At 36.6% G+C, this 14704-nt stretch overlaps 1 protein-coding gene across 1 annotated transcript in view; it reads left to right on the top strand.

Annotated features, from left to right (window-relative positions):
- Positions 1 to 14704, top strand: part of thsd7ab (thrombospondin, type I, domain containing 7Ab) — a 121653-nt gene that overhangs the window by 103588 nt on the left and 3361 nt on the right. Inside the window, exons 18-27 of the mRNA XM_084088999.1 lie at positions 5 to 146; positions 1879 to 1994; positions 3021 to 3138; positions 4820 to 4965; positions 8584 to 8758; positions 9944 to 10117; positions 11005 to 11085; positions 12210 to 12292; positions 13452 to 13665; positions 13743 to 13830. Coding sequence (XP_083945125.1) covers positions 5 to 146; positions 1879 to 1994; positions 3021 to 3138; positions 4820 to 4965; positions 8584 to 8758; positions 9944 to 10117; positions 11005 to 11085; positions 12210 to 12292; positions 13452 to 13665; positions 13743 to 13830 — 1337 coding nt within the window. The remainder of the gene's footprint in view (positions 1 to 4; positions 147 to 1878; positions 1995 to 3020; positions 3139 to 4819; positions 4966 to 8583; positions 8759 to 9943; positions 10118 to 11004; positions 11086 to 12209; positions 12293 to 13451; positions 13666 to 13742; positions 13831 to 14704) is intronic.

Raw genomic sequence — 14704 nt, 5'->3', positions numbered from 1 at the left:
AAAGCCGTGTTCTGGAAGAGGAGATCGAGAGAGGACGGCGTTTGCCCTGCGTCTGCCTAAAGAAGGAGAGGACTGTCCGGTTAGCATGCAGACCGAGCCCTGCCTCCTGAACCGCAACTGCTTTCACTACAGTTACAACATCACCGGTGAGTGTACAAAATTGCAGCTTTCCCAACTATGGCTGAATGATTTGTGGAAAAAACCTAATTGGGATTCTTCTGAGAAATATTGCAGTTGTGGTTTGCTGTGCTTGTTTGTAGTGCTGTACATTTTGGCCAAAATTGTGTATAAATATAGCTATAAAATAATAATAATTATTATTACACTGTAAAAAATTTCTAACCCTCCCAAATCAAAAATTTCAAGTGACCGATAACATCTAAATTTTTCAATTGGCCCAAGTGAAATTCTTGTTGCAATAGTCTGTTAACATTGGCTCAATGAGAAATAATACGTCAGACTAATTGAAAAATTTAGATGTTTATCGGTCACTTGAAATTTTTGACTTGGGGATGTAATTTTTTTTTACAGTGTATAAATGTTGTTTTTACTAAATAAAAACAAAAATGACTTAAAACTAGCGCTGTCAATCGATTAAAAAATTAACTTAATCACTTTTTTTAATGTAATTAATCGCACCTAACATTAAAGTTTTTTATATATTTTTATATTGTAATAATTTCACATTTAATCTCCAAATGAATGTAGAAACAACATAAAGACTATAGCCTACATATTAAATATTTGAAGGCCAGTATCACTATCATTTTTACTTGCATTTGCAGGAATAAGAGCTTGATCATATATTGTAACACTAACCAAAGGATGATGGGAAAAAACGAATGCTGCGTTATTGCTTTAAATATTTTTAATGTGTTAAACTGAAAAAAATGACAAGCCCTACCAAAAACAAAATAAGAAATTTTACTATTTTAATATTTCACTGTGATATAAAAAATAGACTATTTATTAAAATATAATAGTTTAATTCTAAAACTGTAAAATTACAATACTAATATTAATGGCTGTCTTAAATTCTTAATTTTCAAACGTTAAACCAAGAGCTTCTCTTTTGTCTACAACAGACAGTTTATAATCACTTCTCATTACAAGTATGGGAAGATGGTTGGTGCATGTTGTGTTCCCAAAACTACGTTAAAGAAACCTAAACTCGAGCAGATGCAGTGATGGAGTTTGTGTAAAGCAGCATTTACTGTGAATCGAGCCAGCGGATAACAAGCTGCTCGCGTGTAAGAACGCAGTGCCGCACTTGACTCTCAAACACGCAGCGCATATATTTCTTTCTTTATTTAAATCACAGCCTTTGTTATTTGTTAATCGTACTAAGCCATATTGCGATTTCAGTCATTTAGCTTAATCATGCAGCCCTATTCCCAACACATCCCTTCTGCTAAGCCTGAATATAAAAACACACTTTACCTTTAAGTCATTCTGGTTTGCCATGATCCATTGAATGCATAATGGATAAACTCTATATTTTTTCCTCATATATTGTATCCTGTTTTTCTCTGAAGTGCATCACAGCACTGCAATACAATTCTTGTTGACTGCACTGTGGCTACCTTCAGTTTTTGAGTCCTTCTAGTCTGGTTATTACCCACAAAGCACTATTCTCTTATTGATTTGAGTCACATGAATGAGTCATTCAAGAGTTTGGATCATTACTGGAACTGCTTCCTCCATCTGCTCACAATTGCCCTCCTAGAGCGTCAAAGCAAAGCGCTGTGGTAGTTTCAGTTTATAGAGATGAAACTGTGTCCTCAAACCATCCGCTCTGGAGGACTCAAGCAACCTCTGACCTAGACATGTAGTTTAATGAGAACCCGCAGGGTGATATCTGTGTGTGTGTTCCCTTAGACTGGAGCACATGCCAATTAAGTGCCAACGCTGTGTGTGGAATCGGTCTCAAGACGAGGATGCTGGACTGCGTTAGAAGTGATGGCAAATCTGTTGACTTGAAGTACTGCGAAGAGGTTTGTGCATTTGTTTACAGGCCTTTTAACCTTCTGTATATTCAGGGCCTAGAAAATATAACTAGAGCTTCTTTTCCAGATGGAAATAGTGTTCAATTATTTTGTGGGATTCATGCTGTGATTCTGTGAATATTAAATGCTGCATCAGCGCAGCTTTGCCATTCTCATGACACTCAGAGTGTGTCTAATGTTATATTTAAAGTGTGGGTGTGTGTGTGTGTGAGAGTGAAAATTACAGTAAAACATATGAAATATTATTACAATTTAAAATAACTGTTTTTTATTTAAATATATTTTGAAATGTAATTTATCCCTGTGATGCAAAGCTGAATTTTCAGCATCATTACTCCAGATTTCAGTGTCACATGATCCTTCAAAAATCATTCTGACATGCTGATTTGCTGCTCAAGAAACATTTCTTATTATCAGTGTTGAAAACAGTTAGCTTAATGTAGTTGTGGAAACATTTATTTGAAATATAGAAATGTTTTGTAACATTATAAATGTCTTTACTGTCACTTGATTAATTTAATGCATCCTTACATTAAAAATGAGACAGTCCCTAAATCTACTCTTGCAGAATATGATGATGATGTGATGAGCCAGTGGAAAAGAAACAAGGTTATTTTGTGCCATTTTAAATTGTAGGTTAATGTGAAAAGCGATGGCAAAAGATCAGTTAAAATCCGACAGCTCTGGTCACTTTAATTGGACCCTGTGGGCGATACTTCATATGCACAGCATATTAACCCTGTAACCCAGTTTTCAACCAGCCCACTTTGTATCAGGGTTAAAACTTCTCAAGTGTAAAACACAAATACCCATAGTAAAGAAAAAAACACAAATGAGATCTGAGACCTCTTTAATATCTCATTTGTTTCTACTTTGAACAGAAGTGTGATTAAACATAGAGCAATGGGCACTTTTGATGAAGTCTTCTGCTTCTCAGATGTTTCTCTGTTGGAATGAGTGGTGACCTTTTTTCATGAATGCTAAAGAAACAGTCTGTCTTATTTTCTTCCACAGCTGCGCTTAGAGAAGAAATGGCAGATGAATGCTTCCTGCACTGTGGAGTGTCCAATCAACTGCCAGCTCTCTGATTGGTCAGTGTGGTCAGACTGTTCCCAGACCTGTGGCCTTGAAGGTAAAGACAAAGAATGGACAAATGCATGACTCTTTACTGCTGCATTAAATGTGTTTTTAATTGATGTCATACAATACCATTCAAAAGTTTGCGGTCAGTTCATTTGATTAAAAAAATACAGTAAAAAAACTGTTATATTGTGAAATATTATTACAATAACTGTTTTCTACAATGCAATTTAAACCATAGCTGAATTTCTTCGGTGTCACATGATCCTTCAGAAATCATTCTTATTTAAACATTTCTTATTATTAACAATGTTTAAAACAGTTCTAATTCTTAATATTTTTGTGGAAACTGTGATGCATTTTCAGGATTCTTTGATGAAAAGGAAGTTCAAAAGAACAGCATTTATTTGAAATAGAAATTTTAACATTTTGATTAGTTTAATGCACCCTTACTGAATAAGAGTATTAATTTGTATTAAAACCAATCCCTTTTGATTAATAGTTGACAGTATATTAGTCTCAGCCCAATGATATGCATATTGCACACTCATTTGGAAAGCGTGAAAATAAAAAATCTAATTTCCTGACTGAAATGTTACTTCATAGTAAAGAGAAATCGCAATGCAATGCCTTTGCTTGCGTCATGCTCAACTGTTTGTGACTAGGTATGCATGTAGGCTGTATAACTGTGCATGCAAAGAAAGAACAAAAAGATAGCATTCGAGAAGGGAGCTAGAACTCTGAAATACGAGATTAAATGATGGACTGTTCAAAGGAGAAAAAAAGATGGAAGCAGCTCTAGACAGAAAATGACAGTCGGCCTGCCAAACACTTCCAAGATAAGGTAGAAAAAGAAGAGCGAGAAAGAAGGCGGCGCATTGTGCGAGGTTTTATGCTAAACACGTGTGGGATGAGCTAGCGAGTTATCTGAGACAGCCGCGTCTTGAGCTGGAAACTGAAAGATGTGTGTGTGTGCGTGTGTGTGTATGTAGAGATTTGTGTATGTGGGCAGCTCATGAAATCTGTCAGAAACAGGTTCAGGTCATATGTCATTCCAAAATCAAAAGTTTTTGACTTTATTTTCATTTTCATAATGTACACTACTGTTCAAAAGTTTGGGTCAGTGTTTTATTTATTCGTTTATTTTTTGAAAAAAAAAAACTTTTATTCAGCAAAGATGCATTAAATTGATAAAATGTGACAGTAAAGACATTTATAATGTTACAAAAGTTTTCTACTTCAAATAAACACTGTTCTTTTGAACTTTCAATTGATCAGAAACACTTAATTTTTTGTGTTCCCACAAAAATATTAAGCAGCACAACTGTCTTCAACATTCTTGAGCAGCAAATCAGCATATTAGAATGATTTCTGAAGGGTCATGTGACTGAAGACTGGAGTAATGATGCTGAAAATTCAGTTTTGCATCACAAAAATAAATTACATTTTAAAATATATTACAATAGAAAACAGTTATTTAAAATTGCAATAATATTTCACATTTTAAAAGGAATAAATGCAGCCTTGGGTGAGTATAAGTGACTTTTCAAAAACATCAAAATATCTTACTGACCCTAAACCTTTGCACAGTAGTGTAATAAAAAAACACATTGCCATTTTTTACTCTAATACAGAACAAAAATGTTTGGGGTGAACTATTCCTTTAAATGATCTTGTTCTCTGTGGAAGCGAAGCTCAAACTCATTTGTCTGTCGTGTGTCTCGATACTTCAGGGAAGATGTGGCGGAGGCGCGCGGTGGTTCAGGCGTCTCAGGGGGACGGCAGGCCGTGTTCGTCTCAGATGGAGCAGTGGAAACCCTGTCCTGTGCGACCCTGCTACAGATGGCAGTACGGCCCGTGGTCAGAGTGCCGTGTTGAGGTCTCGCATTTCATCTTTTTCCATTGCATTCTCTTATAGATCGAATGGCTCAATGTAAATTTACAGATCAGAGTTCATCAAACTTGAACTTTAGCACTTCTTCACAGAAATGCAAGCACATTAAAATAAGTCTTTCGGCTCAAGTTTAAGTTTGGTGAACTCTGACTTTTGAAGGTTCTAGGTCAAGTTTATTTTTCACAATCCTTGTTTTTCAGTTTTTGTCACTGGAAATGTCACAGTACAATCTATGAAATCGACTATAAGTACTCTACCCGACGTCATCGCGTTTTTTTGTGTCCAATCAAATGAATGGAGCCTTCCGTTTTAGTGAAAGCTACAGTTTCTATGAATGCCCGCAGAGTGCGAAGATGGAGGATAAACTTGTGGTGCTCTCACGGGTTACCAGGAGCTTAACGACTTCACGAACCAACTACCACAATGTTAATAGAAAGTAAATAAAGTTAATAAAAGGCTGATTTGACGTTTACTTGACTGACAGGACAGCTGTTTCGGTGGTAGCTGGTAGGTGTGATCGGGGCCCAAGGCTGCTTTTATTTGTATATATTTACTGTCAAAACTGTAATATTGTGACATACTGTATTGTTACAATTTAAAGTTTCGCCGCTAGAGGTCGCTTTTTAAAAACAATAACAAAGGCGTAGCTTGATGACAATCAAGCAATCCGACGGGACTCAGGCAGAAATCATGTTCATGGATGAGCTAATGTATTAAAGTTTTATTAACGTTACTGTTGTATGACGCAGAGAGAGTGTGGGCATTTTACCTTACTGTTTCAATTATGCTTATACGCCACAGTCGTCCACTGCCGCTCCTTTCACTTTGTTATTTATGCATGTTTTATGATTAAAGTTACAATTAAAAAATGTTTAATGTCCGTCTCCTTCGTCCCTGAACTTGAACTTTGTTACAGTTATTGATTGCTTAAATTCATGTTATTTTATTTCATTCTAATGAAACAGCTGAATTACTGCTCATACAGGTCACTTTATCTGACTTATTAAAATTGTTGGGTAACACAGCTATTTAACTAGGTCAAAACAATCATACTAAAATACATTTGAGTGTGTTGAAAGTTGTTATATCATTACTATGTTCGTTAGCTAGGTGGCTGCTATGAGACTCTTGTTGCACATTGCAGTAAGCTAGATTGATATTAGAATATATTAATAAAAGCTGGATGACTTGTGTTGCTAAATGACATGCAAATCATTTTTATATATGCTTTATGGTGGATTAAATGCTGTATTACTGTTATTACAAATAAAGCACTTATGATTATGCTATGTTAGCCACAAGGCATTGTACATATTAACACATTAAAGGTCCCATTGCATGAAAAATTCACTTTATGAGGTTTTTTAACCTTCATATGAGTTTCCCTAGCCTGCCTATGGTCCCCCAGTGGCTAGACATTTTGATGGGTGTAAACTAAGCCCTGGGTATTTTTGAGAAAATGAAAGCTCAGATGGGCGAATCTAGAATCTTCCCTTTATGTCGTCATAAGGGAAAAGTTCACCTCCCCTTTCTCTTCTTTGCCCGCAAAGAGAATTTGGCCCACCCATGAGAAAATGAGATGCGCGAGCGCGATATTGGTTTTTCCTCAAGAGACATCATGGCTTGCAAACGAGTGAAGCATGGCAGTTGCTCAGTGTTTGGATGTACAAATGAACACAAAAGTATTTTTTTAGTTCCTTCATCCGAGCCTCTGAAGAACCAGTGGGTTATGTGAATTTCTGATGTGTAATTGTTCAAGTTCAGACAGATAATCTTTCTCTCAAAGTCGTTCAATACTGTTTATGCATCAGTAAATCAAGCCAGTGACTAAACGATCAACTTCACGTCGTTTCTCTTAGGATGAAAATAATCTTACTTTAACTGTGATTAATATACAGAAAGCGATCAAAGAACAATCCCTTTCCAATCGCCCAAGCTGTCAATCACACAGCGCGAGTTTATCTGGACACTTGCCAAAACTCGTTATGAAATCAATGACGCTGTTACGCTGCACAACAAAGCTCTTACTGTACTTACCTCATGTTTGCAATAGTGAAATCATTAGTGAGAGTGCGGGAACTGCGTTGCAATGATAAGATCTTCATTCACGCGATCAACAGGCTGTCATCTGCTCAATGCTCATCACTGCAACCTTTTATGTGATGGGAATAGATCTAAATACTTAAAAAAACTTCTCACGATTCGTTAATCCCGATAGCTGTAATAGTAAAAACGTATAATAGCTGTAATAGTAAAAGTTTTCGAGAGAGTTCCACATGTAATGCTAGATATTTCATATGCAAGCATGTCAGCCAATCACAGCAGTGGGCGTTTACACTGAAGTCTCACACAGACACGCCCCTTCAAGCAGAGTGTTCAAATCAGAGGCTAAAATCAGGCTAGGAAATATGCCTTTTATTTCTAAATTATAACAACTTTTGATCTAAAAAACATACTAACATTATAAGGGCACCCCAGGAAACATTTAAAATAATAAAATAATCCATGCAATGGGACCTTTAAATGGTACACATTAAATATGTTACTCGCGGTAAATCAAGAAAACAAGAGATTCAACAATAAGACTAACCGTGTTGAATTATATAACAATGATTTGTTTTCTGTTGATAAAAGTATCCAGACACCTGTCTAATAAAACGCATAATATATTAAAGTGTCTGTGGTGTTTCCACTGGAAATCGAGGGTAAGGCGGATATGACGTCATTGACAGGCGACGCAATGACGCGCACCGTTGCACTGGTTAAAATAGCTGATTTCTCTGTATTTAAACATTTGTTGGAAACATTTGGGATAATGTAAGTACACAAGTCAACAGAATATATAACATTGTTTTAGTGTTTTTGGGATATTTGAATCCAAAAATCTTACATATTGCGTCTTTAACAAACTTTTTTTATATTTGAATTTTTTAATATATCTGTGATGGCAAAGCTGCATTTTGATCACATGATCCTTGAGAAATCATTATAATATGCTGATTTGCTGCTTAAGAAACAAGTATTATTCAATTATTATCAATGTTGCTAAATCTTTTTGGAAACCGTGATAAAAAAAAATTCAGGATTCTTTAATGAATAGACAGTTCAACAGAACATTTATTTAAAATGAAAATCTTTTGTAACGGTATAAATGTCTTTAGTGTTCTTTTTGAACTATTTAATGCATCATTGCTGAATAAAATTGAAATACCTCAGTATTTTCATATGTGTAAAATAAGCTTGTGGAAACAAATTGAAGTTTATAATCTATCTGTTCCTCTTTGTTCTTTTTTTCTGCTGAGCTCCATTGTGACTCATGAAATTCAAACAACTTAGTGTTTATTGAATCGTATTGTACAGCGGAGCAATAGTTTAAGCTAAACATCTCAATCGGCCAACGCAACACACTCTGAATGCGCTAACAACCCGCGCTGCAACTCCTCACTCTTCCAGCACCTTGTTTTCCAATCTCGCTGTCAACCTCGACTTCTCTTCTGTTATTCTCTCTGATCCTCCTCCGTTTCAATCCTCCTTTTGATCTTTGGATTTAGGAAGTGTTTATGACTGCGCAGCACTCACATCTCAAACCTCTGTGTGTTGTAGGAGGTGGTGTGCGGGGTGGGCATGCGTTTCCGGGACCTGTCGTGTTTCGTATCAGACGGCTCCAGCGATGGGAAGAGCAGCATTGTAGAGGAAGATCTCTGTGCTGGATTGGTTCCGGCCGTCGATGGAGATAAGATGATTGTTCTGGAGGAGACCTGCACCTTACCCTGCCCTGGTAACAGACTAAATTCACACAGGACTGTTGATCTATGAGTGCTGTTATTGCATGCAAACTGTTATTGGGAAAAACTATCTTCAACAGCAAAAATAATACTGTGATTTAAAAAAAAAAAAACCCTGCAAGCCAAGCATAGAATGACAACACTATATTTTTTGAAAAAACACCCTTTTAAGCCATCTTAGTATATTGAATATAATATATAATTTACTAAAATAAATGTATATTATAGCAAAATATTAGCAAATAATTTATATATATTCATATATATATCAGAACATGTTCAATCTGTAGTAATTAATTTATATGTGATCTTTAAATAGAATTAAATAGATATAATAATAAAAAAGAAAAATTAAAAAATGATCACAATATCTTAAAAACATTCCCATAAAAATGCAAACCCGGCCTCTAACTGTTTAGAATAACTAGTTACTTTTTTTTTTCTTTTTTTTTTTGATAAATTCACTCATTATAGATTCATCACTCAATAGTGTTGCCATTTAACTCGTTTTTTTCTTATGAATATTTAGGGTAACACTTTAGTTTAGGGTCCAATTCTCACTATTAGCTAGTTGCTTATTAGCATGCATATTTTGTTATCTTTGTAACTAATAAGTTTATTAGTACTTGAATAAAGCACATATTATTGCCTTGTTCTGCATTAACATCCCTTAATCCTACCCAATATCTAAACTTAACTAACTATTAATAAATAAGCAGTAATTATGAGTTTATTCAGGCAAAAGTCGTACAGGTAGTTAATAATGAGAATTGGACCCTAATCTAAAGTGTGACCATATTTGGTTGTACAGCAATATTGCTTTTAGTTTATTATAGTTATAATCCAGATGTTTTTTGGTTTTATTTGATGTAATATAAAAGTTTTAGTTCAGGTTTGATGCTGACATTGTTTTTGTGTTAACATGTGTTTTAAATCTATATAACCTGATAATTATATAATCTAAATTATTACAAGTAATTGTTTGGGTTGAGGGGGGTATCCACCTCAATTTAAATTGCTTTCCCCCTCAGTTGAAATTGCTCTTGAAAAACTGTAAATGAATCGTTGCATGGCAAAATATAGTTTCACAGCTTCCCCAGCATTTCTGCTGTTATCAGGTTGTATTGAGTTTGTTTGTGGACATCTACTTTAGGCAACTCTCCTGCTGATCTGTTCAGGTGACTGTTATCTGATGGAGTGGTCCGACTGGAGCCCGTGTCAGAGAGTGTGTGTGAAGGGTCAGCGTTTGGACTTCACTCCGGTGCAGGTCCGCTCACGTGCCGTCATCGCGCAGGAACCAGAAAACATCGCTCAGTGTCCCGATCAGGAGTGGCAGTCCCGCCCCTGCACCAGTGAGACATGCTCCTCCTCTCTCATTGGCTTAAAGACACTGCCAATGACACAAAGACACATAGAATAAATACCTTTCACGTCACCTGATTCAACATGCATTTAAGAATTGTACATGAAATGCAGTTGTCTATGGCTCGATTCGTTACAACAGTGATTGAAATGGTGAACTGAGACCCAACATAACTAACAGACTGACCAAAATAAGTGCTATTAAGGCCAGGGACAGTGTGAATGCATTGGGAATTGGGCTCTAGTCTTTTTCAGCTGGTTCACAATTTAACCCCTTTAAAGCCTGACATATTAAGTAATAGTAAGAAATTTTAACATTTGGAAATGAATCAGTTTATTGAGTATTTAGAAAAAGAAAAAAAATGTGCATGTGATTTTTGTATCATATTTGATACATCAGGCATATAGTACGATGTACTGTAGTGAGAATATGGAGCCCACACTCGAGGAGGAAAAAAACACTTCAGTTTTATTTAAAAAATAAAAAATCTTAATAACAGTATAACAGGATATTTTAATATAATGCATATAAATACCAGTCGTCACTATATCTGCCAATAATGTCGTAGTAAAATGATATTTGAATGCTTAGTTTTATGATCAAAGCTCTGTAGTTTTTATTGTGTGGGCCAAAACATATAATACAATGACTGAGAGATGAACTAATAAACATTCCCCCAAAGGTCTGATGGATCATATTTCATACTACTTGATCATACTTGCAAAGTTTTGATCATCTAGATGCAGTAGACTTTATAGGGTTAATCATTTTAGTGCTTTTAACACGATGTGAGTGTGACGACACCTTTAATGAGTCTCTCTACAACCGTCCAAAAGTGTCGACTGCAGTATGTGTATTCTGTTGATTTCCGTATAGATGGTGAGTGTTATGAGTACCAGTGGATGGGCGGTCCTCAGCTGATCTGGTGTCAACGCTCAGATGGAATAAACGTCACAGGTGCTGTACAACACCACTTTACATCTTTCTCTTTAAGTCACATGAATGAGTTACCAATGAGGGTTGACAGATACCAATACAGACTTTCAGAGAACCTTTGTTTAGTTGATGCATAATGTGTCTGTGGACTTTTTTTTAATCAACATCGAGTTTTCAAGTTAAAATGTATATAAATGCATAACGCAATGTGCACATCTTAGGTCCTATCAGTTTTTCCAATGCTTTTAAAAGCCTTTTTGCCTTCACTATAGGTCATTTTCAACGTTCCTGTAGTAGTGTGACAAATAAATTATTGTAGCTTCTGAATTAATGAACTCATAAAAGCTGCATGCATAATAATTATAAAAGAAGTAGCAAAGTGCTGTTTTAAGCAGACTGTTCACAACATCATACCAGCATCTTTGTAGTATGTGTACTGTGCACAAGATGCACATTTTCTGTAGTTTCTGATTAAACTACTAGTGTACAGTTGTCAAAGAGCACACTGCTTAGAATACTGTGTCCCAAAAATGCAATCCGAAGTCAATTTTGTTGTAATTTTTAACACATCACATGGCAATGAATATGAATGTAATACAGTTCCTTCGTAAAACATACAGTATACAGTAGTAGACAGTCATGATGACTAAAAAGACAACAATAATATGGACACTAAATACAACAATACCACAAGGTACACAGAGAAAAATTAGCTTGATTTTTTACATAGGGAATCGATTGGATGGTTGTGGTTTGCTATTGGTGGATCTCATGTGAGTGACAGCTCGCCCCGCCCTCATGCTAGTAAACACATCATCAGAGAAGAGATGTTGCTGCAAGAGGGAAGGGAAGTTATTTTAATTAAAGATTATGAGGAATTAAAAAATGTGCACAGACAAATCATATATTATACTTCAATATTGCATAAAAAAATAAGAATTGTCTATTTTGATTTCATGGTGGCTTAAAGAGGTTATAATATATGCAGTATTGCATGCAAGTGATGTAATAGAAAAGTATACTTTTGAATGAGGTAGAGTAACGTTATTGCTACGTCTTTGGTTGGTAGGTGTACGTAACTTTTTTTCAGCTCAACTTTTTTGTCAAAAGCTTGAAAAAGATCTCTACTCTGTTATTTCTTCCAGGTGGATGCCCTCCAGCGCTACTGCCAGGGGCGGACCAGTCATGTGATCCACTTTGTAACAAACCACAGTCATTCTGCTCAGAGGTAAGACACAAGAGGATTGTGGGATTACTGTAATTCTCAGCCTGGGTGTTTGTAACTGCCGACGGTTGCTCCAGCTGTAATTATTATAATGGACGTAACAGAAAATCATAGTCAGAAACTGTACTGTAGTTTTTTGGGGGTGCAGTTGATCTAGATTTCTGAAACATGATCAATGATCTTTTTTATTTTTTACTAAGTTTTCAAGTTTTACAAATGATGACTGCACAAATAATATAATACATCTAGTTGATTTTTGTGTGCATGCTATTTGGGATAATTTTACCCACAATCCCTTTAAAAAAAAAAGGAGTTTGTGAATGTTCTCTTTCCTCTATTGATGGGCGATAACATTTATTTCCCTGGTCAATAGACTACTGCAGGAATGACATAGTTTTGTAGGCCAACCTGGAAGTTAGCATGACCCTGGTTCCCTTGTCAAAAAGCCAATAGTTTTTTTTTTCATTGGCTTTGGAGCATTGCAGAAATTAAGCTCTGTGACCAACAAAAGTTTATGATTCTTACACGCTTTGTTCATAAAGATAATATTCACAACTTAACACAACTATTAGCCTATTCATTTTGAAGCCTAAATTTATAATCTTCAGAGGTGAAAAGCTAAAGTGAGGCTATAAATGACGCCTTCAGCGTCACCACTGCTAAACCACAGCTCTTCCAGTCTTTACCTAAAATCTACAGTTTAGAAAGTTTAAGTTAGTTTGCCAGAGCACGATTATAAACACAATGAGGCTGTAAAAGTAGACTAGTAAGTAGATGAGTTTATCAGTTCAGTGTGATGACCTTTAATGGCCCCATACAACCTCTGTAATCCCATTTAGACATGGCATATTAGTCAAGTCAAGTCACCTTTATTTATACAGTGCTTTATACAATACAGATTGTTTAAAGCAGCTTTACAGGGATAACAGGAAAATGATGCATAAGATACTGATGTATTTTATGTCATAGAATAAAACGGGAGAATATATCCACAAACCTTATTTCAAGCATTTAACCAAAAACTGTTGAATTTGTGAAGATGGAACGTGAAGTGGGTTTTAGGACTGGTGCTTGCAGCACTCTGCTGGGAGTAAATTGGGTCAAGCTCTGAGAGGAGGCAAAAAGCATGACAGTATTGGTGTGCTGTTGCTGCCCCCTGCAGGACGGCGTATGTATGTGCGAGGAGGGCTATACTGAGGTCCTCACGGCTGAGGGAACGCTGGAGCAATGTACGCCCATCCCTGTGCTCGAAATCCCCACCGCAGGGGACAAGAAAACCGATGTGAAGACCAGCCGGGCCATCAACCCCACCCTGCCCGCCACAGTTCAGCCTGGCCGCGTGGGACGCACGTGGTACTTGCAACCCTTTAGACCAGGTAAATATTCAGTTTCAATTTCTGTATGTAGTTTTGCATTTTGATTTTGCTAAAAAATAAACGCTTTTCCTCTTCAGATGGAACACTGAAGACGTGGGTGTACGGTGTGGCGGCAGGAGCTTTTGTCCTCCTGGTGTTTATAGTGTCAATGATTTACCTCGCATGGTAAGAGCGACGCCACTTTCCATCTGCTTCGTCATCGCTCATTTTATTTTCTCATTCACTACATGCATTCGTTTGCTTATGTTTTTCTTATACTCGCATCCCATCATCCATGCCTCCCTTCGCCGTCATGAGCAGCAGTTACTGTGCCATCCGGCGGTCGCTCGAGACGCCAGATTCTGCCAATGGTACGGTGGTATGGATGGGCCAAGACGCCCATGAACTGATGTACACCTGCCCTGAGTGCCAGCACTCGAGTCAAGAGTCAAGAGCCAGTTAAAGGCCGGAGGAAGAGCCTCCTGATCTCCTGACATCATCTCAGCCCCCTCTCCCAGTGCCTCGGCCTCAGTCTGTGCCTTATGTTCTGATGTTCTGATGCTCAGTGCACCGAGCTGCCCGGGTAGGCTGCCTGTCTGTCTGGGTTTAGAAAAAGATAAAGAAACTAACTCTGTTGCAAAACCTAGTGAGCTGTATCAAATATAATACAGTAGGCTTTATAGGGTTAATTCTATTCTAACACTTTTCTGTGTTGAATGAATTAAAAGTATATTTATAATTTATACTTTGTCCATCATCAAATTTTCACTGATTTATCATAATGCATTTTGGGATTGCCTTTTCTGTGATGCATACATTAGGCTTAGAATTAGGCTCAGATTAGGTATTCCGATAGGCAACATGATGTTTCCTACCTTTTGGAGCATCTGTTTTGCCTATTAGGGCAATTCACTAGGTTTTGAACAGTGAATTTTTTATGATCATATGTTGCAATAATGCTGAAAACTAATTTGGCCAGTATGGTCTTTAATGACGCTTGACATAGTTGTGCACCTATTATATTTCATCATAAGTCATTACTGAATCTTCCCTCGTCATC

Source organism: Abramis brama (genome assembly GCF_963993115.1).
Source record: "Abramis brama genome assembly, chromosome: 17".
NCBI lineage: Eukaryota > Metazoa > Chordata > Actinopteri > Cypriniformes > Leuciscidae > Abramis > Abramis brama.
The sequence above is the reverse complement of the archived record's forward strand: the minus strand, read 5'-3'. Positions and strand labels throughout refer to the sequence as shown.